The following is a 23403-nucleotide window of genomic DNA, read 5'->3' as shown; positions in this document are numbered from 1 at the left end:
CTCCCATGGCTTTGACCCTCTCTCTAGGGAAGGGTTCATACCTGGGAGAGAAGCAGTCATCCGCATCAATGCAGGAGCACCACAAGTCCTACACCTGGTCAGGGCTGTATTTAGGTCCTACACATGCAGAGTAAAAGTCATCCCTGCCTGAAACATCTTGGAGTTTAAAATCCCCTGTTCTGAAAACAGTGGCATTAGTCAAAGCACAGCACAAGCAGTCCTACCAGCGGGCAGCACCTGGTGTTGTACCTGTGCTTAAGGCAATGCCCCCTGATGAGCCCTACCTGCTGCAGCCAATGCCCCCCCACCGGAAGCATTGGCATCCAGGACAGAGCTTTTGCTGTATTTGTTAACTATTTAAGGAGAGGTCTTTCACAAGCAGCACGCTCCACTTAAGTCTGAAATAGCAGAGTTTAAAGCTCTTGGTATTGTCTTGTTGAATGAGTACCCATGCAGCCTTTCCAACCCAAGGGGAGTCCACCACAGTACTCATGGTGTGTGGACCTTGCTGTTTATGATGTCTCCTGTCTAGGCGATGTACACAAATTAACAAAGCTTTGCCATCTTGATCTGCTTGTATGAGTAGAGGCTGCTGGGGCACTTTCAGGGCTAGGAGCTGATTTTCCTGAGAGGGAGCCCAGCTCTGCAGCAGATGAGCTGCACTGCTGAGGAGAAAACAAGGGCTAGAGGGAGGGAGAATCACAAACTGCAGGTCTGCTGCATTACTTTCTGCAATGAGGGTGGTGAAACACTGGCACAGGCTGCCCAGAGAGGTGGTGGAGACATTCAGTGCCAGGCTGGATGTGGTTCTGAGGAACCTTAATCTAGTTGAAGACGTCCCTGCTCATTGCAGGGGAGGTTGGACTCAATGATCTGTGAAGGTCCCTTCCAACCCAAGCTATTCAGTGATTCTACAATTAGAACCCCAGGAAGTGCAGGCATTTCCCACAGCTGCTGAGGGTCTCTTCAGCTCTTTGTAGAAAAACCCCAAACCCACAATTATCCTTCTTTCTTATGGGAAAGGCTTCTCTCCCTCACACTCTTTGGTATGTCTGGTGGGACTGTACCATTGCTGGAGCTTGTCTTCAGTACCTTGAGCTGAAGTGCTTTGCTGACATGAGGTTAAATTCACCTGGGGGAACACATTTTAATGCAGCCAGAGAGAGGAACCTGGCTTATCTTAAGGTCTGTTTGGCACGTGGTTCACATTGAAAACAAGAGAAGAGATTCTAAGAGAATCCAATGTAAGAGAAGAAAATAGAAGAAAATGTAAGAGACTATTAGAGATGAGAATCTAAGTGATGAGAATCTATGAGAAGGGAATCTAAGGGAAGGGAATCTAAGGGAGGAGAATCTAAGAGAATCTAAGAGACGAGACCCTGAAGAGACCAGAGGAGAGGAAAGAGAGTATGATTAACATTGCCCAGGCCACCATGTGTGAATCCAACCTTGCTGCACAAGCTGGGGTCTCCCAGCCCCCTGAGAAGGGAGCATTGGCACCTTCTGCATCTGAGAACACATTGAGCTGTCCTTGCAAAGACATTACTGATGGCTTAGCTACAGGCAAGTGCTTCCTGATGTGAAGTCCTGCTGGGGCACTGGGGGAGAGGACAGACCGGGGAGGCTCCTTGGAGACGTTTTCCTCTGAAGCCTTGTGGTGGGCCTGAAATTCCTTTGAGACCGTGATTTTTCTACTCCTGTACTGAAAAGAAAACCCAGGCACATTAGAAGGCAACCCTGCAGAACCAGGAGAAAGGAAGATGTCGCCCTTTTAACACTTGGGAAAACAGTGAGGCATTTTTTACAGCACTGCATCCTAGGGATCCCTGCATGTCACAGCCCTGCCCTAGCCTTTGGGCCTTGCACCCACCTGCTTGGGCTGCAGGGCAAGGAAGGAGGTCAGTGCCTCCAGCCAGCCAAAGCTCTTCCCTGGTTCCCATTGAGGTTTCTGCAGGGGGAACACCCTCTTTCTGCACCAGGTCCTCTTTCAGGATACTCGCTTTAAGGTCTCGAGCATCAAAGGATTTATTTGTCTTTTTCTGTGTCATTTTGGTGCCTGCTCGCCCTCAGTGCTAAGTTAACCTGTTCTTTCCAGTTTCATACCCATCAATCACTTTTAATTCTCAGGCTCTCTGAGTGACAGTTTCCTCCCCAGACCTCTGAGACCACTGTCTCAGTTCTCCTGGCTCCTTAAGGATGATTGATCGATAGCCTTGTGCTCTCACCCCTTCCACAATGCCCATCTCCTTGTGACGGGGTCTGAAGGCTCAGAGAGGAGGACAGACTTCAGATCTGCGCTAAGGAACACCACCAAGAGCATCATTTTGCAGGGACGCCCGAAACACTGCAGCCTGGGAAGCAGAGGGATATTGCCTCCTCCCAGCTTGTTGTGAGAGCCCACCCTGCGCTCAGGGCTGAAGTACTCTTGGTTTCTCTAAGCTCAGTATAACCAAGCAGATCTCAACGTGTTTCCTTGCTGGAGTGAGTTACTTCTTCATTCCTCTTCATGACAGTGCTCAGAACGGAGACGTTACTGGAAGCCACAATCATTTCATGTGATATCAGGGGCTATCTAGAGAAAAACCACACAACCAGCAACAGCAAACAAATGTCCTAAATGTTTTCTGCTATACCTGTTGTCATAGAATCGATAGAACAGTTGAGGTTGGGAAGACCTTCAAGCTCATCTCGTTCCAAACCCTGCCACAGGCAGGGACACCTTCCCCTAGAGCAGGTTGCTCCGAGCCCCGTCCAACCCAGCCTTGTTATAAACCAGTAAAATGTCAGCTCTTGTCCTTTGCCTCCTTGAAAAAGGGCAGCTCAGCATCCATCGCCCTCCCCACCACGGCACGGTGTGTCCACACACTGCAAACCCTTCCTGATAACTTGAGGGGAAATGCCTGCGAATGAATGGGGCTGCTGGAGGCTTCATTCCTGTCCATGGCTACTGTTGAGTTTCAGTTACAACCACTCTTGTTTGAGAACTACTCGCTGCTGGCTAGAAAAGGGCAAACAGACCAAAGCTGCTGCACTCACAGCAGCGACAAGTTTGGAGACAAAGTTCTCTGTAGAGGACCACAAAACACACTCGATGGGGCAACCCTAAGGGGTCCCACAGGAAGCGTTCAGGTGCTTATATAACCGGGTCACTGCGCATTCGGCACCTCACTGCAATCCTAACGGCGCTCCCCAATCACTCATATCGGTCACTGCCTACACCGAAAGAGAGAGGTGCCGCAAGTCAGTGCGGGCGTAACTACAGCTCAAACTCACCCAGTCCCATTCGGATACTTTTGTTCTAACAAACAACCCTGCAAGGAGATGATGATGATGATTTAGAAAGAATTTTTTTAAAAAACCAAAACTTTGAGAAACAAGAAATACCAACACAAAATTGAAACGTCGGCAAGAGCGCTCAAGTGCCAAAGTCTGCTCCAAGCCTGCCCATCTATAGCAAAGAGTAGCAATTGTTCACGCAGCAATTACTCACATAATCATTAGGGAACTCATTAGCTAACAGGCTTTATTTCAGGGAACAAAGATGAGAGATCATCAGGGACTGCAGCAGCAAAGAGATGATACAAAATACGTATCGAATGTTCAACCATGAGCAGTCAGAGGAGCGGCTTTTGCAGGAATTTAGGCAAAACCACCTCTTCATTCCCATCATTGGCCAAACCCAAAGGGCAAAGGGCATAAATCCTTGCAGTAATTGGAATTATACACCCCAGGCATCCAGGACAAGGTAAACTAATGGCGAGAGCTCATCGTGTGTGTTACAGGCAGACAACCGTGTGCAGCTCTGGGAAGGCAAATGCTGGTGGGCATTATGAATACTGAGCAGGCAGGTAGGCAGTGGAGTGGGCAGCGTGTTCTTGTGACACAGAACCCGAGTTTACTTTAAATCAAAACCAGCCAGAGTTTTACTTCTGTGTAATTTCCCTGTCCTTTCCCTGCAGCATTTAATCCTCTGGGATTAACTGCACCATCATTTGCTGACATCAGAATAGATGGGACGAAAGAGAGCCATGTACAATACAATAATTGCTACTCACATAAACCTCTTTCTAAATGCAGATTGTAGCTCTTCAAATACTGGCAATGGGGCTTATTTTCATTACTATATTTTCAGTGGCTGTAGTAAGTCCAGTAGGAGGATTATTACCTCTCTTATCATTGATAACAGGCAGAAACTCATTTGCCACATTGCCACTGATGGCTTCTGCTACCAGCTCACCGTGCTCACAACTGCCCTTTCAACATCTCCACAGCCTATTTCATGGCCCACAGATACCACCAGCCAAGGGCCCACACAGCACAGGCTGTATTTCCACAACAGGACCCAGTACTTAGAGGACACACACGGGTGGGACCCACAAACTGTAGAGTGGGGAAACGCAGTAGGAATTGGCAGGGTCCCTTTCCTGCTGCTTTCCAGGCTTTATCCAAGGAAATACAGATTTTGGTACAGGCTGGACACTGATAATATTCAACAGTGGCACAACAGCAAAGCTGCCTGCACAGAGCCCAGCTGCTAATGCTAATGCAGCCCTGCTGCAGTGCAGTCACTTTTGACTCCACCAACAGAAAGGGATGGCAGATCCCACGCAAAACCCCTTTGCTGCTGCCCCACAAAACTCTCTTCTTGGTTCCCTGAGCATCTGCGTGCCCTGTGCTCCCTGATCCATGATGGTCAACCACGAGAGCTGCTGTAGCAGTGTGAAGACACAACTGACATCACCAAACCACCAGCTATCTGGATTCGCAGAGAAGGCTCCGTCTACCCTATTAGAAGAGGTTCAGCTCTGCAAATACTCCACAGAGTGGAGCTCAAGAGACTTCTCTGAGCCAGCCTGCAATTGCAAAGGTCGCACTTAAGAGCGTGTATCAGCGAAGAGCTGCTGTACAGATATACTCGGCTGTTATGGCATACACTAGCACTAATCCAATTAATTTGCCTTTAAGTCATACCCATCTCGGAGCACAGCTATTGCCTGTGCTCTTTGGGAGACCAGTGCAGAGTGTCCAGCTCCCCTGGAAGGGGAGGCACCAGGACACCCTTTCTCATGGCTGGCAGCAGCCACAAGGTCTGGGCTTTGCTGTGGACCCTGCCTGCCTGAAGATCCCAAAGACACTCTGAACAGCCTTGGGTGAATGTATCCTGTGCTCCCATTGAACTAATATTTGATTTTATATGTAGAAATCACGTGATGTTTGAGAAACCCGCACTCTCAACCAGCAGAACGTGCTATCATCACAGTCATTACTGATTAAAGCAGCAAAGAAAGATACATAATGAGGGTACCAAACCTGTGTGAACCTAAGTAGTGCTGAAGTATGTTAACACTGATTCTCACTGCAGATTAATAACTCCAAAGAACATGCTTCCTTCAAACCACAAACGCTTTCTGCCTTACACAGCCAAGTGCCTCAAAGCACACTCACCGTGTTACAGGAGACTCAGTATGAGAAGGACAAGGCAATGCTTAGAATCCAGAAACCTCTCAGCAGTGCTGCACCATGCCCTTGGCCTGGAATCCAGAAACCTCCCCCAGCGCTGCACTCAAGCTTTTGCAAACAACCACCACAATGAGCTATTTTAACATCCTGATATTTAATATTAATCATTAACCCCCTTGAGAGATCACAAGACCTCTACTTACAGTGATGGAGCCCTCTATGTTTATAAAGGCAAGTGAAGAACTGAATTTAAACTTTAATCTTAAATCATGTGGTCCACCCTTGTGAGGACAGAGGTGAGTGTGAGAGGATGCTGTGAGAACTTTGAGGGCACATTCGAGCCCCAGAGCTCTCCCCCTTGCGCAGCACAAGGCCCTTGCTATTGCCCATTTGGCACCTTCCAAGCCCTCTCAGGGATGAGAACAATTACAATAGCAGAGGGGAAAGACATCAGCACAGAGGATAGAAATGGGCTTTTTTCTTCTCTCCCCTCTTGCCTCCCTATACGCTTTGGCCGAGGTCCGTGTTAATATTGGAAACCACAGCTTACAGAAAGCAGTCAGTAAGTGAGGCCTGGTCCCTCTGCCCATGCAATGAAGGTCCCTGCAGGTGCTGTGTGGTCCCTTTCCAATGGGACACAGCCCAAGATCACCTTCGTCTGGTTACAGACAGCTTTAAGTGCTTTTGGTGAAATTTCCACAGTATCATTCTTGCTAATACACTTACTGTGGGAGATGGTTTTAATGGCTTTGAGATGACAGAGGGGGATTTATAACATACATTAAGAAGAAGTTCTTCCCTGTGAGGGTGCTGAGGCACAGGCACAGGGTGCCCAGAGAAGCTGTGGCTGCCCCATCCCTGGCAGTGTTCAAGGCCAGGTTGGATGGGGCTTGGAGTGGAAGGTGTCCCTGCCCGTGGCAGGGGGTTGGAACTGGATGAGCTTCAAGGTCCCTTCAACCCAAACCAGTCTGGGATTCTATGATTTTCCACAGCCTCCATTTATTTGAAAAAAACAAGAGATGATTTGCAGAGGCAAATCTTCACCCAGCTCCTAGAGCTGGGCAGAACTGAGAGCACAGCCTGAGGGTCTGAAGTTTCATTTGGACCCACCAAAAGGGAGCTGTTAGTGTCCCCTCTGTATGAACAGGCAAACTTGGGATAATGCTGGTGTAAACCCAACTCATTAAGGTGTACGACCATACCCTGCACTTAGGGTTGAAGCTGTGTGGTTTTGAATACAATTCGATGCATAAGCATTCATGGGAACACAAGATGTTCTGCACATCGTGAATGGTTCTAACATTTGTCATCTGGTTCCCTTCTCCTGTAGCACAGCCAAGTGAGGTGGAAGTATCTACAGCGTTCGAGGTCAGCCCAAACTGTGCCTCAGTAACGGAGGGACTGAAAGGTGAAAAAGCACAGGGGGAAGGCTGGGGAAAAGGAAATACTTGGCTACAAAAAGACATTGCTCATCGCTTGGGTGGACTCTTTTCAAGCTTCAACAATAAAAAAGTATTAATGCCACTGAAGACTTCTTTGCATTTTCATGTACCCTGAGGAGAAAGAGTTCCATCTCTTAGGCGAGTAATCCATAGACATTTGCCTTTGAATCTCTGCTTGGACAAGAAGTGAGCAGAGGGGCAGTGTAGGTGGGAGCCAAAACCTTGAGCAGGGAAAGCAGAGCACCTCCTATGTGAATCCAAACATGAGGCTCAGCTCCGTCCAGCTACCTCTCTTGTGCAGAAGGATGGAATTCTGGTTGCGGTTAATTAGTGGTTGGAGGCAAAAGCCATTCCTTACAGATGTTTTATTCCTCCCTGTGCACGAGGTGTTCCATAAGCCATAAAATCACATTTAGGCACCCAGGCAAGAAACCAGGTGCCAAGAATGCTCTGGGCACGGAAGAAATGTGCAATTGCTACTGTGAGTCCCCACAGCCCTCCATGCACCACCTGCAGACACGCTTGCTTCCTTCCTGGGAGTCCTGACAAAGGCTTCCCAGCCTCAGGAATAAGCACATTTGTGCACCTGACACTAACCCCAGCTATCTGAAATCAGGTCCTGTCTCTGCTCCGCACTCCGGCTCAGATTTGCTTGGGCTGCAGCAGGAGACAGAAGAGCCTCCCAGTTTCACCAAAAGCAGATCTGGGATACAGATACAAAGTTATGCAGATACAGACATCTTGGAGGCACTTAGTAATTGCCCTCTTGCACATAGGGCAGACGTGGTCCCTAACAAACCCAACCAGCACGGACCTTGCCTAATTAGCATTGCACAAGGGCACTAGAAAAGGTTTGTCTTGGATTCAGATGAAGGAATTTGGGGTTTTGTCACCTGGACAATGACACTCCTAAGCCCCGGCACATCCTAATTTACTAGATCTAGACCAGGTAACAGCACATGGGGAAACCCGCAAGGCAGATGTTTGTATTTGACAAACCAGCACCGTTGCTGCTTTTTTGACTCAAGCCATTTTAAGCCCTGTCTCCAGCTTTGCTCTTCCCCACCTCTCCCTGTGCTGTGCTGCACTGCAGTCGGACCTGCTGGGTTCAGGACTCTCACGTTGGGGTAAAGAACCTGATTTGTAGAATAAAAGCACCAGATCTGCCAGGAGAAAGCTGCGCTCCTCTCCTGGACGAGCATTAAACCAAAACGGAACACAAAGCTGGCAACTTGCTTTCCTCACTCTTGTTTCTATGACAAGGCACTGAATGCATGGGGAGTTAAAGGAAGCCTAAGCTCCAAATCAAAGACTAAATGAAAACATTTCTGTTATGAATACAGATAACCTGTTCTTGGGTTTTATGACTGCAGTGAGAAGCTTTTAAGCATAATTCTAAGAGTCATTTTAGGAGGGATCCAAAAAACTTCCTTAAAATCTAACTTGATCTTGAAACATTTTTGGGTGGCAGCATCAGACATTTATTTTCCTTGACAAACATCAGTATTTCCTCTCCAATCCAAACTCTTTTTTATTACTAGGAGAGACCACGAGCTCCTGTTAAACCAGCCACTGCCTCACTGCACACTGTTTCACAGCTTCAAGGAAATTCTCAGCAACAGCTTCAAGGAAGCCCCAGCAACAGCTTCCAAGGCAAACCTCTTACTGCAGGCACCCTCCTGACTTACTGTGTGAAGCTTTCTGCTGGGCTTCCATTTCTCTTTGCTCAGCCCTTGCCAAGCAAGCCCATGCTTGCAGAGGGAGGATATTCTTGTGCCACAAGGTCTCATGGGCTCTGAAGCTCCTATCCCCACTCACCAGACTCCCCTGGCAACCTGCTTTGTGCACAGGGTGCCCCTGAGGTCAATTTAAGCACCTTTCCAAGCGACACCCAGGTGTATTGTGTGTGCCCACAGATGCCCTGACCTGAGTTTTGAACATCAACCAAGGGCAGACAGCACAGTAACACTTGGAAGGGTTAAGAGCTTCTCCTGAAGCACACTGCAAACCCAGTACTTACATTTATCAATGGCAGAGAGACCAGTGCAACAAACAGTAAGCACAGGTTTAAGTAGAAGTCAGTGTGGACACAGCAAATTCCTGGTTGATATTGCTGACACAGACTTGTACAGGAATAACAGAGTTGTTGTGTTGCTGGGAAAGTAAGATAGGCACTTTCAGCAACTGCTATGGAAATTGCTCAGTAGCATCCAGGACCAGCGAGCACAGCTGAGTCTACGTTCAGCTGCCTGGGAGGTGTAGGCATAAAGTTCTCACTGGGGTTAATTCCTGAATCCCCAGGGTGACCTCAAGGAATCTCAGCTGAGAGACTGTTTCCCCTTGGGGTTTTGTTTTGTGAAACCACCACACTATTGATTGTTTGGAGAGGTGACAAGGACACTCATGGGACTAGAAGGATGATCCCAGATAAAAGTCAAATAAAGGGAGGTAGAGGCAGAAAAGCACTCAACCAAACTGGGTGTGTGATGGCCTGAGCACACCAGCCCAGGGCTTCTGTGAGCAAAGCTGCTGTATTTCTCTCAAATGGGCAGCACAGACACCCCTGAGCTGTGGCTGCAGCCGAACCACCTTCAGACATCACTGCTTGTTCACCAGGAAACAGTGCCTCCGAGCTATCAGATACACCTGGTTATACTCTGCCCTGGCAAATTCATAGCTGCAGCTACTTGAATACATACTGGAGAAACAGATTCTAAGCTAATAGAGTTGCAATTAAATTGCACTGCCTTTACATTAAAGGTTAATCCAATTTCTTCTGAAGTGGATGTGAGACTTCCTGATGGGCCCTGCACATCGTAGAATCACACACAGAATCACAGGATGGTTTGGGTTGGAAGGGACCTTAAAGCTCATTCAGTTCCAACGCCCTGACACAGGCAGGGGCACCCTCCACTAGACCAGGTTGCTCCAAGCCCTCTCCAACCTGGCCTTGAACACTGTCAAGGATGGGGCAGCCACAGCTTCTCTGGGCACCTGTGCCAGGGCCTCAGCACCCTCACAGGGAAGAACTTCTGCCTAAGAGCTCATGTCAATCTCCCCACTGTCAGGTTAAAGCCATTGCCCCTTGTCCTGTCCCTACAGGCCCTTGTCAAAAGCACCTTTCCACATTTCTTGTAGCCCCATTAGTCACTCGAGCTGCTCTAAGGTCTCCCCTTAAGGAGCCTTCTCTTCTCCAGGCTGAACCAGGCCAGCTCTCTCAGCCTGTCTCCAGGGCAGAGCTGCTCCAGCCCTTGCAGCATCTCTGTGGACTCCTCTGGACTCACTCCAAGATCCCCACATGCCTCTTGCATTAGGACATCCTCCATGCCCCTCTCCTGTCCATGACACCAAATGCACACCACACAAACACACCACTTGTGAGCATTTCCGCTCCTACACCAGGAGGACGGATGTGTAAGCTCCCAGTTATGGTCAATGAAAAAAAAAACAATGGAATAACTTCTGCAGGCTGAATCATGATCTTTGCACTACACAGCAATGGTTCCCTGCATCAGACTTTACTGCTTGCTCATGGCAGGGACTGAATGCAGGATAGAGCCCAGTACAGAAGTGGTCATGACCTTAACTGAATATGGCAGATATTTGCAGAGTTTCCCAGCTATTCCTGACCTTTTCGTTAGTTTTCCATGTAAGAATTAGCACCTGTGGGAAACATGAAGACATCACTCTAAATCTGCCATGGTACAGGACACTGAAGACACACAGAGGGAAATCAGTCTGAGTTAACTAAGAGGTACAGATTTAAAGTGAATTGGTTAATCTACATTAAGGTGTTAATTTTGAGTAAGTGGTCTTTACTCCACTTTAGGATATAAATAAGCTCGAGTTACAGAAAATGAAATTATTTGATATCCAAGTCCTCACGAGAGTCAGAAGAAAGCCCCTGCCGCAGGGCTGTCCTCCCCTGGGCACTGGAGATGCTCCAGACCTCAAAAGCCCTTTTGAGGCACCACCACAAATTTGCTGATGGCTTCTGTAGCAGACAGCATGCCCCAGCTGCACACCTACAGGGCACTAAGCCACAGCTATAACCAAAGGCAAAAATGAAGCTGAAGATCTTAACAAGCTCAAAGGATGCCTGTTGCTACACCCTAATGGCAGTACACTTGCCACATCACATTCGATGCTCCTAAAAGATGAGACTTCTCATTGCTTACAGTCCCACAGCAAGTAGCGTTACACACAATAAGAGTGTTTTCACCAAATAAATCAAAGCCTACTGCTCACACATAATGAACCTTTGCAAAATACCTCCCATGCATGAGATTTAAAAGCCTGGAGTGCTTTTGAAGGCGAAGACATCAACTCAATGATGAGGGTTCATTCAAGTGTCACACTTACAATCTAAATGAAGTAAAAATGCACTGAGTGCCAACCACAAGCACTTCTAGCAGCAGTTGCTGTGATCCAAGAAGAAAAAACACCCTGTCAAAGGAGATATGGGAAGAATGAATGCAGAGGATCCTATTTTGCTCTAAATTATTAGCTGACATAGTCACACAGCCCAAACTGGATGAACAATGGAGCAAGAATTTCAGTATCTATTAAAAGAAAGATGCAAAATAAACAGTAGAAGAGGATTAAAGTCAAAGTGCACACGATCCCGCATAAGAACTGGAAGTAGATTCATACAAGCATTGTATCACTGCCTGCCTTTGCCTTGGGTAGCTGCCCAAGTTTGATGATTGTTCACATCAAACCGAAGCAACTCCTACAGAGGAGAACAAGATCCTATCTTGCACATCCACATAACCCAAATACTGTTGGTAACTTGAGGCATTCCTGCACAAGGCCTTCTACAATGACCTTACAGAGAGGACTGCATGTTTCTGCGTATCTATTCTGCCCACTCTAAAACAGTGTCAGGCAGGTTAGATTTCATTAATGCTTATTTAGAGCTTGATGACAATACAGGGATGTCTGCTGAAGGACTCCCTTTTCTCTGCCTTTGTTAACAACCTCAGGAGTAACTGAAATGTTGGAAAAATGCAGCCTCATCTGATTGACACTGCTGAAGCAGCAGGAAGTCTGCTCTTAATCCATGTTTACCAGGCATTGGTGTTTTTCCTGAAGCAAAAGGGAATAAAAAGGTTTGGAATAAAGTTATTCAAGTCTTAATATATCCTTGTTATCCATATGGTTTTCAACCCCTTGCACCCATTGAAGTGCAGCTAATTTTTAGTGAAAAAGTCTGTTTTATCACATCAGAGTCTATTATCTCTTACTGTACTAAAGCAAAGTCATGCTTCTTTTCACTGAAAAACATGGAAAGGGAATACAATCATGCCCCCATTAGCCTTCTCGTCACTGCATGTGATAGATGGATCTGTGCAAACACAGTACAAACCTCACATCTTTTACAATCAGATGTTTATTCTACTGAACATATGTAAGATACAGCTCAAAAGAGTGTCATAAGATAGGTCTAGGGAAAATATAATAACATTTGAAAGCATGCAAATAGGAGGACTAACATCCAAGAATTTTTTTGTTATCAGCATTATCTAAGATATCACAGTAATTCATCATAAAATAAACTCACTTTGCAAAAAAGCACAGAAGATGGTAGAATAAAAATGTGTTTATGGAACAAAAGAAGATGGATTAATCAGAGAAACAGTAAAAGAAATAACATTGAATTGAGCTCTTACTGCTCAATTCCATCTTATTTCTATATATTGATTTCTTTAATATGATTTGCCTAAATAGACGAGTTTTGTTTAGTTTGCTTACAAAAAGGGGTTTCTATTAAAAAAAAAAAAAATACATGCTAGTAAATCAATACAAATAAGACTATAAGACAGGCTTTTCAGTGCCGAAGTATCTGTAGCTGGGTTTGTAACTGCTATGAAACCAGGAGCATCAGCTCCTGACCCAGTGTAATGAACCAGCTCAGCAGCATCAACAATACACTACTGCTGGAGAGGGGCATTGGCCCCTCACTCCATCACTGGCCAAGCCTCTGCACCACGGTACTGTGCAGGACACAGGTGCCTGATGCAGACATCTGTATGAAGGCTGTTCATCACTATGAATTTCCAAGCCTTTCTCCTGGTGGAAAATGCATCCATCTACTGAACTCTCCACCTGATACCAGGCTAGAGGAAAGGTTTACCCCATGCATCAGGAAGTTGCTCATTAAACTGGGAGGTCATAGACATGTCTGACAAACAGGGATCTGGGTTTCCAAGGAAAGAGAGGGGATGTTTATTTTAGTTGTACTTCTCCAAATTCGCTTCCAGATGAGAATGAAGTAATTAAGACACAGGGGATAGAGGAAATAAATCTAGACCTGCTGGAACAGACCAGAAGAGTGAAGTGGCTACAGAAACTAATATGCTCTGCAAGGCTGTGTTTTAATCTAAAACGGGTGCAACTCAATGAAGGGGCCCAAGCCTTCCAACTGGGAGGTCAGGTCTGACCCATCTGCCAGGGCAGAGGTTTATTTACAAGGTAACTGTGAGATCCAGGCAAGCGACACTACAGCTTCCTTAACAGTCAGCTTCTAATGAGCAGCTCCCTAGGTCAGACTTCAGTTCTGTCCTTGGGTGATGTGCAACAACAATATGGGAACATCCGCTTGTCTTTTTCATTGATAACCCCAGCTGCAAAACAGGCTCATGTGCCAAAGCCCTTCAGATACTGACTTAGTGACTCACAAGATTTCCCTGTCTTGTGACAAAGCAAATGCCATTTTCCCCTATGGAGACAAACTGAGAGAGCTGGGCTGGTTCAGCCTGGAGAAAAGAAGGCTCTGAGGAGACCTTAGAGCAGCTCCCAGTGCCTAAAAGTGTTACAAGAAACCTGGAGAGGGGCTTTTGACAGTAGTGACAGGACAAGGGGGAATGGCTTTAACCTGACAGAGAAGGGATTTACATTAGACATTGAGAAGAATCTCTTCCCTGTGAAGGTGCTGAGGCGCTGGCACAAGTTGCTCAGAGAAGCTGTGGCTGCCCCATCCCTGGCAGTGTTCAAGGCCAGGTTGGATGGGGCTTGGAGCAACCTGCTCTAGTGGAAGGTGTCCCTGCCCATGGCAGGGGGTTGGAACTGGATGAGCTTTAAGGTCCCTTCCAACCCAAACAATTCTGTGACTCTGTGGTGATTTAATCACCCCGCTACAAGGACCCTCCTTCTGAGGTTCTCTTGCACTGATACAATGGGGTACCACGTGGAAGGATTAATACCCCTGCCAACCACTTTTCTCTCCCCTGTGCTGAGGGGGGTAGAAGCTCATCCCTCTGTTCAGCCCAGAGCCATGTGGGAGGCACAGCCATAGTGGTCAGCTGGAGCACACGGGCAGAGGAGGACTGCTGGTACAGCAGAACCAATGTGCCATCTGTCCTCCTTCACCATGCCTATTCACACCACTGAGAAGTGTCATCTTCTCTTCCATATGCTGACAGCTGTGACCCCATGAGCCCCCCTAAATCTACCTTCTCAGGGCACAGATAACTTCCGCTGTGTTTATAGAGCAACCAATCAAGGCAGAGATTTCGAAAGCTCCTGTTGGTGTATTTCAACAAACCACTTTCCACAGACCCCCACGAGGTTTTAGAGCTCCTTGAAACTGTAAAGTACACACCCCCATGCTAAATTTGTTCACTTCTTCCGACATGCGGGACAGCCAGCAGCATCTACTGAGAAGGGGCTTGTCACAGGTTGGAAATGGTGTTGGCTTACAGAAGTGCCTTGCTGCTGTTTTTGTAAAGGATGCCAGGGACAGGCAGGATAAACACTGCAAGATTCTTGCCTGAATATAAATAAAGATATTCTCAGCTGCTTCTGTCCCCAGAAGCACAGTTTTCAATGTACACTGACCTTCCAAACCAGCAGCACACTCAGGGCTGGCATGGGGACAAGCCAAGCTCACTGGGCTTGGGGAAATACTTGTTTCTGTTTAAAGAGATCTACTTTCTGCCAGAAGTTACTCACTCCAAACCACTCTCAGCCCACTCCCTCTGCTCCTCCCCTTCTCTCACTTTCCGAGTTACTCAGAACAAGTTGCACTGGAGACACACTTTTCCAGCCCATTGCTGAGGGCAATTTTTCCCTGCTCACCTTCCATTCTGCCTCTGCAAACACCTGTGTTATCTTGCCAAAGCACACCTTGATCGGTTGTTTGCTTGCTTTTCCAGATTCTCATTGCTTAAATTTCCCCCCAGGTTAGTCTGTCCATTGTACACTGAGCATAAGTTAATGGCAGTGCTAAGCTTCAAGCCTGACCTGCTGTCAAAAGATGCAATTGATGTGAAATTCTCCTTTCACCACACAGGAAGCTGCAAGGTAAGAGATGACATCCTGGAGGGTAAGGACCAGCAAGGGCCATGTATCTACAGAGAGAAAGCATTTCACAGGACTCGAATGAAGGATGGTGTAAAAGCTGGCCCCTATGAGGGCTCCTTCCTTTTTCAGTGTGTGAGGGTGCTGCGGTTACAACCCTGTAGCCCCATCCCCTGCAAGAAGCCTTCCATATCCACCTCTAGAACAGCAGACAAGTTGTGCATGACATGAGCTGTACATCACCAACTCCAGGAGACACCAGACCTCCCTGTGTTACAGGATGACCGATCAACCTTGTGCACTGAACCCATTTTCCATGCTTTTCACAAAACAATGCTGCTAAGCAGCTCATTGAGCTCAGGTCAGAAGGAGAACCTATTTGCTTACAGAGCAGAGAGGACCACTTACTTGTTTTCCTTCATCTGCATTTTAAAAACAAGCTAGAAACAAGCACACCCACTTCCTTGCATGCTCTGCCCTCCAAAGCAAAGACTGATCTGTGGCTCCTTCTCACCTGGAGAGAGGCACAAAGCCAGCCAGGTCCCATCTTGCTCCCATCATTTAAGCTCATTAGGTCCAGGCGATGCCATGCTGAGTATATTGCAGGTAGTCCCCTTCTCAGGCCATCGGGTGATATGTTCACACCTTCACAAGCTCTTTCCCACTTCCACTTCTCCTACAAACACATGAAGCCATTTCCATCCCTGAGGCATATTGTTTCTGGAGCATTTGCTAGGATCTGAGATATCTATGGCCATGCACACAAATTACCTACTCCAAACTGAAGCCTGATGCTTCTGCATTGTGCCTTGTATCATCACCTGAAGCAGGCGAACATGCTTCCCTGCCAGGCTGGTACAATTCATAAGTGAAAACAAAGATCCACAGTGCTGGGCAAGAGCACGTTGTGCACTTGTACACAACAGAGGAGAGCTAAGTCATCTTTTCTTGTACCCAGCCTTTAGCCGAGTGCATATACAGAGAAGGAGTATGTGGCTGGGGTAGCTCGTGTTCCTCTACAAGGAGTGCCAGCAGGGCATGAGTGCATCATAAGGGTGCCAGTTCTGGGGGCTGGGTCTGAGTGCGGGTCGGCAGCGTGTGCGTGAGCGCCGAGAGCGGTGGTGGCAGGGGAGAGGCTGCCTACGGCCACACCACCCTGAAAACGCCCGATCTCGTCTGATCTCGGAAGCTAAGCAGGGTCGGGCTCGGTTAGTACTTGGATGGGAGACCGCCTGGGAATCCCGGGTGCTGTAGGCTTTTGCCAGCCCATAGCGGACCCTGCGAGCCATGGCGGCCCCATTTTTTTTCTTGCTGGGATATTGCGGAGGTGCAGGTCCGCGGGGAGCGCCCGTGCCGTGTTGCTGGGGGGCTGATAAGGCCAAGCAGTAATCCCACCACTTGGAGGGAAATAATACAGACAAACCAGAAAGAATGTCGCTGGGGAGCAGCAGCATTAGTGGCACTTTGAAAGAAACACAGAGGATCAGTAAAAATGCTAGAAATAGCGAAAATGACAACCACAAAACATGGAACAGGTTTGAAAAACCATCCAGTTGTAATGAAAAAGGTTCAAAAGGGAACACTGAAATCAGGAATGGAACCAGGAGATTATTGGAAAATAGATTTTTCAGAAATCAATGAGTATTGATTTGGATGTTAGTGGGAGCCAGTTCTGTAGGGTGTTGCATAGGGGCAGGTCTGTGGGGTGGTCCCATGCAGCTGTTGTAGGGGGTGGTAGAGATCATGGTGTACTTCGATGGGAATTCTTCCTTGGTTATGTGGCTTCTTGCTCTTTGATTGGCCTTTGTTTTGTGCTGATGATGGACAGGTGGGATTTAATTTTTGATGGTGTTTTGTTTTTCTCTGCTGTTCAGTCTTTTAAGTACTTTTGGAGCTTTTTTCACCTAAGCTTAAAATATTCTGTATAGTTTTAAAATAAATTTCCCTTGTTGTATATTCTCTGATCATGATGCTTATTTATCCTGTCCACACTTTACCTAGAGTCGTTAGCTGTACCCGCATTTCTGTACTTGTCTCCGTGGTTGGAGCACTGGCTCAATGGTCGCAGTGCCTGATGCTGTTACCTGTTTTCAGGGGTGCCATCATGCTTCTACAGTTCCCGCAGCAATGCCGTTCCACAGCCTGTGCTGTGGGAGCTGCCTTCAGGGCAGCAGGCACTAGGTGAAGAGCCCATGGGTGTCTGCAAGGGGCCGTGCCATGCTCTGGAATGCCCACTGCAGGATCCCGTCCCAGGCGCCCTGCAGGACAGCCCCAAGGTCATTCTCCTTGCAGCCTTGTCTGTCCTGGCTATCTCTACCTCACCCCCTGCCTAACGTCATCCTGTAGGTCACACTGGAGACATAGTCCCCTGAATGGACTATGCCTGTTGCTGTCTGTGGTGCCATACCTCACCCAGGAGGGCGTCAAGCTCATCCCTGCTCGGCACAGGGTCACTGCCGAGGGAGCCATCCTCTGCCTGCAGGAGGAGACACGTCCTGTCAGCTTTCCTGCCTGCCCTCTGCCTGCAGCCCTTGGGTCAAGGCTGGTTGACCGGGTTAAATCTGTCACCTGGTGCAGCCTCATATCATGCTCCATGTCTGTAGCCCCCTACCCCCCCTCACATCCCTCCCCAATACAGCTTCATAGAATGGTTAGGGTTTGAGAGGACTGTAAGATTATCTAGTTCCAATCCCCCTGAAATGGGCAGGGGTGCTTCAGCCTAGACCATGTCACCCAAGGTGCTGTTCGACCTGATCTTGAACACTGCCAGGGATGGAGCATTCACAACTTCTTGGGCAACACATTCCAGTGCCTCACCACCATCACAGTAAAGAACTTTTTCCTTAATAACCGATCTAAACTTCCCCTAAGTTTTAACCCGTTACCCCTTGTCCTGTCACTACAGTCCCTAATGAAGAGTCCCTCCTCAGCATCCGTATAGCCCCCTTCAGATACTGGAAGGCTGCTATGAGGTCTCCACGCAGCCTTCTCTTCTCCAGGCTGAACAGCCCCAACTTCCTCAGCCTGTCTTCATATGGGAGGTGCTCCAGTCCCCTGATCATCCTCGTGGCCCTTCTCTGGACTTGTTCCAACAGTTCCATGTTCTTTTTATGTTGAGGACACCAGAACTGCACACAATACTCCAAGTGAGGTCTCACAAGAGCAGAGCAGAGGGGCAGGATCACCTCCTTTGACCTGCTGGTCACGCTCGTTTTGATGCGGCCCAGGATACGGTTGGCTTTCTGGGCTGTGAGCGCATACTGAAGGCCACTCATGTTAAGTTTCTCATTGACCAGCACCCCCAAGTCCTTCTCCTTAGGGCTGCTCTGAATCTCTTCTCTGCTCAACCTGTAGCTGTGCCTGGGGTTGCTCTGACCCAGATGTAGGACCTAGCACTTGTCATGGGTAAATTTCATAAGGCTGGCATTGGCCCACCTCACAGGACTTGAGCAGCGTGGCTAGAGCTCTTGCCAGTGAAGACTGAGACAAAGAAGTCATTGAGAACCTCAGCCTTCTCCAAATGAAGGATAGCCAGTTCTCCCATTCACTAACTTGCCTCCAGTAACACTCAGCCAGTCCCTCACCCAGCCTGAGATAACATTCCTCAGCCTTATCATTCCCTTTGTACCCACCACTGCTGCCTCACCCAGCCTGTTTCCCTCCATGGGGCTGCTTGCTGGTGGTACCAACCTTTGCTGCCTGTAGTGGGTGGTTGCTGGCCACTGTGGTGCTCTCCAGCCTGCCTGTGTCTGGGGTGGTCACGCAGGACGGGCATAGCAGCAGCCTCCTACAACCATGAGGGGTGACAGAGACCATCAGCGTAGCCTCCCCCTTCCCAGCCATGGGGGGGATTTAAGGCTAGGATGTGGGGGATGATGACAGAAGACTCACCTGGGGTCCCTGCTGGGTGCAGAGCAGTGTCGGGGTGCAGGGATCTGGGTGAAGCAGCGGCTGCAGACACTGCCATCACCTCCGTTGCCCTGGGGTCCACATGCCTCCTCCCCCAGGGTGTCCAGGGCTCTCTCCACAGCTGCATTCGCCTCCTGCAGCCCGCTTGACTCAGCCGCTGTCGCCACACAGGAGCCACACTGCCATGTCCCACTGCACAGCCGAAGCCAGGTGGTGAGGGACAGCTGGGGGGGCACCGGGTTCCTGATGGCACCCTGGGGCTCACCTGGGGACGCGGGGCAGTGGGGGTACCAGGCAGGCGAGGTGGAAGGCCCTGGGGCAGCCATCGCAGCAGATGAGCTCACCACCGTCACCGCACACCGCACACTCGTCCTCGTTCTCCTGCCCCAGGGGAGCGGGCAGGGGGTCACCACCAGCCAGCAGGCTGCAGCAGTGCTGGGGCTCATGCTGCCAAGGGACCCCAGAGCCTGTTATCCCCATCACTCTTTCCCCTTGCATCACCCGCCCTGCACCAAGCGCACCAACTGCAGTCAGGGTGGGAATTGCCTGTTTCTGGGGAGCTGTAGCCTTGTGACAGCTGACAGCTAAGCCCCAGGTTGCCTGTGCTCAGCTGAGCAAAGGGACATGCAAGGAACACTCCAGTGGTCCCTGTTTCACCAGGTGCCTCTCAGGGATGCACAGGGGCTCACCTGGTGTGGCACAGGGTCCTGGCTGTGCACAGTGGGTGTCAGCAGCTGGTCCCGGGGGTGCATTTGGGGCTCCCCACTCTGCAGGAAAGACAAGCAAGGGTTTTGGGGGAGCTGCTGGGACAGCCTGGCATGGAGGACACCCCCAGGCCATGGTCATGCTGCCAGGCAGGGACAGTTCCCTGCCACAGCCTTGGGTAGCTGCAGAAGTGGCAGGGGGGAAGCAGGTGGTGGTGGGGTCTTTACACTTTGGGATGCCTTGGGCCGGGCAGGGGGCCTCAGGCTGCGGCTTCTGCTCCTGGCACCCGGCTCCTCACAGGTGGCTGCAGCATGCAGCTCGTCCCCAGCTTTGCTGCCCACCTTGGAGCTGCCTGCAAGAGAGGCCAACAGCAGTGCCCTTACTCCCACCCCTCCTACTGGGGGCAGCTTCTGGCTTTGGGGGGCTAAACTGGGTGGGATGTTAGCTGGTGCTACCTGGTTCCAGTGTGTGCTTGATGAGGATGCCCTCGATGGCCCCTTGAGTGACAGGCACCTCACTGCTTGCCACAGCCACTGCTCTCTGCACAGAGGTGGCCGCTGCCTGAAGGGCTGCAAGCAGGGATTGGCTTAGTGGAGTAGGCATCAACTGCAGGCAAACAGTGCCCGGGCAGACACTGCCCCATCGGGGTTAGGCACTCACCACCGCCACGAGGGGCGCGAGGGGCATCCACACCCTCTGGCTTCTTCACAGTCCTCAACTTCACCAGAGGCCCTGCAGGGCATCAGGGAACACTGCACCTCAGGGATCCCCCCGGCACATCTCCATCCCACTCTGTGTCTCCATACCAGGGCTGGCGGTGTGCCGCGGGGAGAGCTGCACGGCTCGGGCTCCATCCCGCTCCTCAGGGGCTCTCCTCTTGCCTTGGGGTCTGTGCGGTGCTATGGGGCTGGGGGAGAGACGCCTGCCACGGTGCTGGCGCCCCAGCTCCACCTCTGTGAAGGGGACAGGCACAGCCAGGCCTGGGTGTCACCCCTGCCTGCCAGCAGAGCTGGGAGGGGAGCCAGGGATGCCCTCCTGCTACCTCTGGGGAAGGCACCACGGAGGGGCCGAAGCCGTGTGTAGCGCTCCAGGTTGTAGTCCTTGAAGAGCACTTCCCAGAAGTCCCGGACAGCAGCAGCGTCTTGGCCCAGCAGCCAGGTGAGCAGTGCATGGAAGGCACGGTGGGAACCCTCCCGCTCCGTCCGGCTCAACGTCTCCTACCGGTGCCATCACAGCCTGTCGCTGTCATCAGCCAGCCCCACGGCGTGGCCATCCTCTCCCACCCTGCAGTCTCACCTTGAAGATGTGCTCCGGGACAACATCGTGGTCAGCCAAGCCGTGCAGCAGAGGGAAGATGTCATCCACTGCCATGGCAATCTCGGTGCGGTGCAGCTTCAGCAGGCGCCGCAGGTCCCCCTCGCCGCCCGGCACTGCCATGCTGCAGGGAGGCTGCCGGGGATGAGCAGCCTGCCCCGACACTCCCCTTTAATATGCCCTGGCCACCAACAGTGGAAATCTTATCAGGCTCCCGCAGACCCACTCATTTCTGTATGAGGCCATGTAACCTGAGATTGTTCCTCTCGACACCAGCTCACCGTTGGCATGGTTGGGCTTACCCCCATGGCACTGCTCCACCCCCAGCACTGGGATTTGGGCTCCGGCTGCCCCTCAGCTCAGGGCATTAAGAGTGGTGTTAGCGTGAAGGACAGCCAACACTGCAATGACCACCCCTGCATGGCCAGGGAGAGCAGGGGTGCTGGCACAGGGGCTCCTGCCTCTCTTGTCCCTGTGGCTGGCCAGGCATTGCCCCAAAATTTCTGGACTTTCCGCAGGACCTGCTTCTCTCATCCAGAAACTCAGCCCCAGAGCACGTGGGAAGCAATGCCCTGACAGCAGGGGAAAATGGGAATATTTGCTCTGGCTGCCTGCAAACCACCAATAGGAAAGCACTGACACCAAATGTGTGATCAGGTACAATCAGGAACGCTGAGCAAGCAAACAGCCTGCCTGAAGCGTGGCATCACTGCCTTCCAGCCTGCCAGTGCCACAAACAAGGCCAGGGATTACCTGGGCAGGTGCTGCTTGCAGCTCCTAAACCCCCACTCCCGGAAATTGGGCAATAAAGTGATTTCACTGCATATACACAATTGTAAAAACCTTGGAACTGGTGCGAACTGGCTCCTTGGGAGCACTGGGCATAGAAAAGTCTGGGACTGGCTGCTCTGTTAGCACATGTCCAGGAAAGAGAAAGCTCCAAAGCTCCTATCCCAACTGTGGTATCTGCTGGCTCCAAAGCTGTGCCAGAAGGAAGTGGCTGCTGTTCAGAAACTTGGGAATAACAAGACATCATCTTCTGTGAGAGCAGGAAATACCCTCATACACATCTGCTTAATAAATTAATGTGTTCACCATGGAAACACCCACCCTGAAGCTCCTTTCAGCATTTGGGGTGACTCTTCCCACAGAGGCACTGGGAGAAATGAGATTGGGCTCAGGCAGGCGACCTTCTAGGTTCCCATGCCCCACACAGGAATTTTAGTTCCCAGTTCTGCTGTGGCAGGGATGGCTTTGCCACTGCCTGATGCACCCCTTTACCCCCCAAAACACAGGAGTCAGGAGAAATGGGAGCTGAAGCTCCCTGCAGCCAAGCCACAGGCACTGAGCACAAGCCCATCAATGACACATTCTCACAAGTCTGTTCCATCCTTCCCAGGAAAACCATTTTCCCCAGTGTTCCACCTGCAGGGCCAAAATGTGTCACCATGACCCTGTTAAGCTGTCCCATGCCTCTAGGACAAGACCCTGGTGCTTGCTGTAGGCCAGCTGATGGTTGTCCCCTCCCAAGGTCCACCCACCCGCAGTTAGGGCAGCTCCTTCGAGATCAGGTGCTGCCCAATGCAGCTGTGAGCCATGAGCCCACAGCACTGGGCTCAGACTTGTGTTAAATTCCAGCATTTTGACTGGATCTGTGCCCTGAATCACAGCAGATTGTTTTCCACATCCACACTGCTCAGCAGTGTACTGATTTGCATTTTGGGTTGCTATTTTTGTGTTCCTTCCCCTTTCTGAAATGCTGCACAGGAGGTGGAGCAGCAGCTGCCAGGTGCCATGTTAAGAGGCATGTACATTCTGGTGTATTCAGGTGGGTATTTCTATATGTCCTTGCTTAGAGCACACCTTGGCAGCTGGAAGGTACTTGTAAGGGCCATGAAAAGCCAGCTTTTACTTGCAGAGGGGTGTAAAGCCCTCCCTGGGGCTGGCATGAGCCCTGCCTAGCTGCAAGGGCCCAAGGTTGGGGCACAGAGGAGCCTGGTCATGCTTTCAGCTTTTCTGTTGCTCCCCTTGCAGAAATCAGAGGAAAAGGTTCAAGCTAGGTCAGCTCAATCTGAGCTAAAATCTGTGAAGGCTGAAGGTGTTTCTCCACACCCAGTTAAATCAGCAACTCGGTGCCCAGCAAAAACATATGTAGCCCTGGAATGCACACTGATTCCCTCCTCCTGCGAAAAGCTGTTGAAGCAAATGGGCCCTTTAGAGCATGTCTCTTTCCCATTTCCTTTCCAGGTCAAGGTCTCACGGTGCACTTTTG

At 50.0% G+C, this 23403-nt stretch overlaps 1 protein-coding gene and 1 non-coding gene across 2 annotated transcripts; one reads left to right on the top strand and one right to left on the bottom strand.

Moving 5' to 3' along the window:
* The first annotated feature begins 16341 nt into the window (after positions 1–16341).
* LOC134157560 (5S ribosomal RNA) lies at positions 16342–16460 on the top strand. The gene has a single exon (XR_009962367.1). It is a non-coding gene; the product is annotated as a 5S ribosomal RNA (ribosomal RNA).
* A 252-nt stretch (positions 16461–16712) lies between these two features.
* AIRE (autoimmune regulator) lies at positions 16713–23352 on the bottom strand. The gene is made up of 12 exons (XM_062606437.1): positions 21114–23352; positions 20860–21034; positions 20624–20770; positions 20478–20549; positions 20273–20386; positions 20045–20169; positions 19802–19879; positions 19378–19493; positions 19095–19304; positions 18894–18990; positions 17611–17679; positions 16713–17461 (listed from the first exon to the last, which is right to left on the bottom strand). The coding sequence occupies exons 1-12, from the start codon at positions 21252–21254 to the stop codon at positions 17381–17383; spliced, it is 1425 nt and encodes a 474-aa protein (XP_062462421.1). The 5' UTR covers positions 21255–23352; the 3' UTR covers positions 16713–17380.
* Positions 23353–23403: the final 51 nt, after the last annotated feature.

Source organism: Pezoporus occidentalis, unplaced genomic scaffold (assembly GCF_034315485.1).
Source record: "Pezoporus occidentalis ecotype Australia unplaced genomic scaffold, CSIRO_AGI_Poc_V1 ctg97, whole genome shotgun sequence".
NCBI classification, from domain to species: Eukaryota; Metazoa; Chordata; class Aves; order Psittaciformes; family Psittacidae; genus Pezoporus; species Pezoporus occidentalis.
This window is presented reverse-complemented; position numbering and strand designations above follow the sequence as displayed.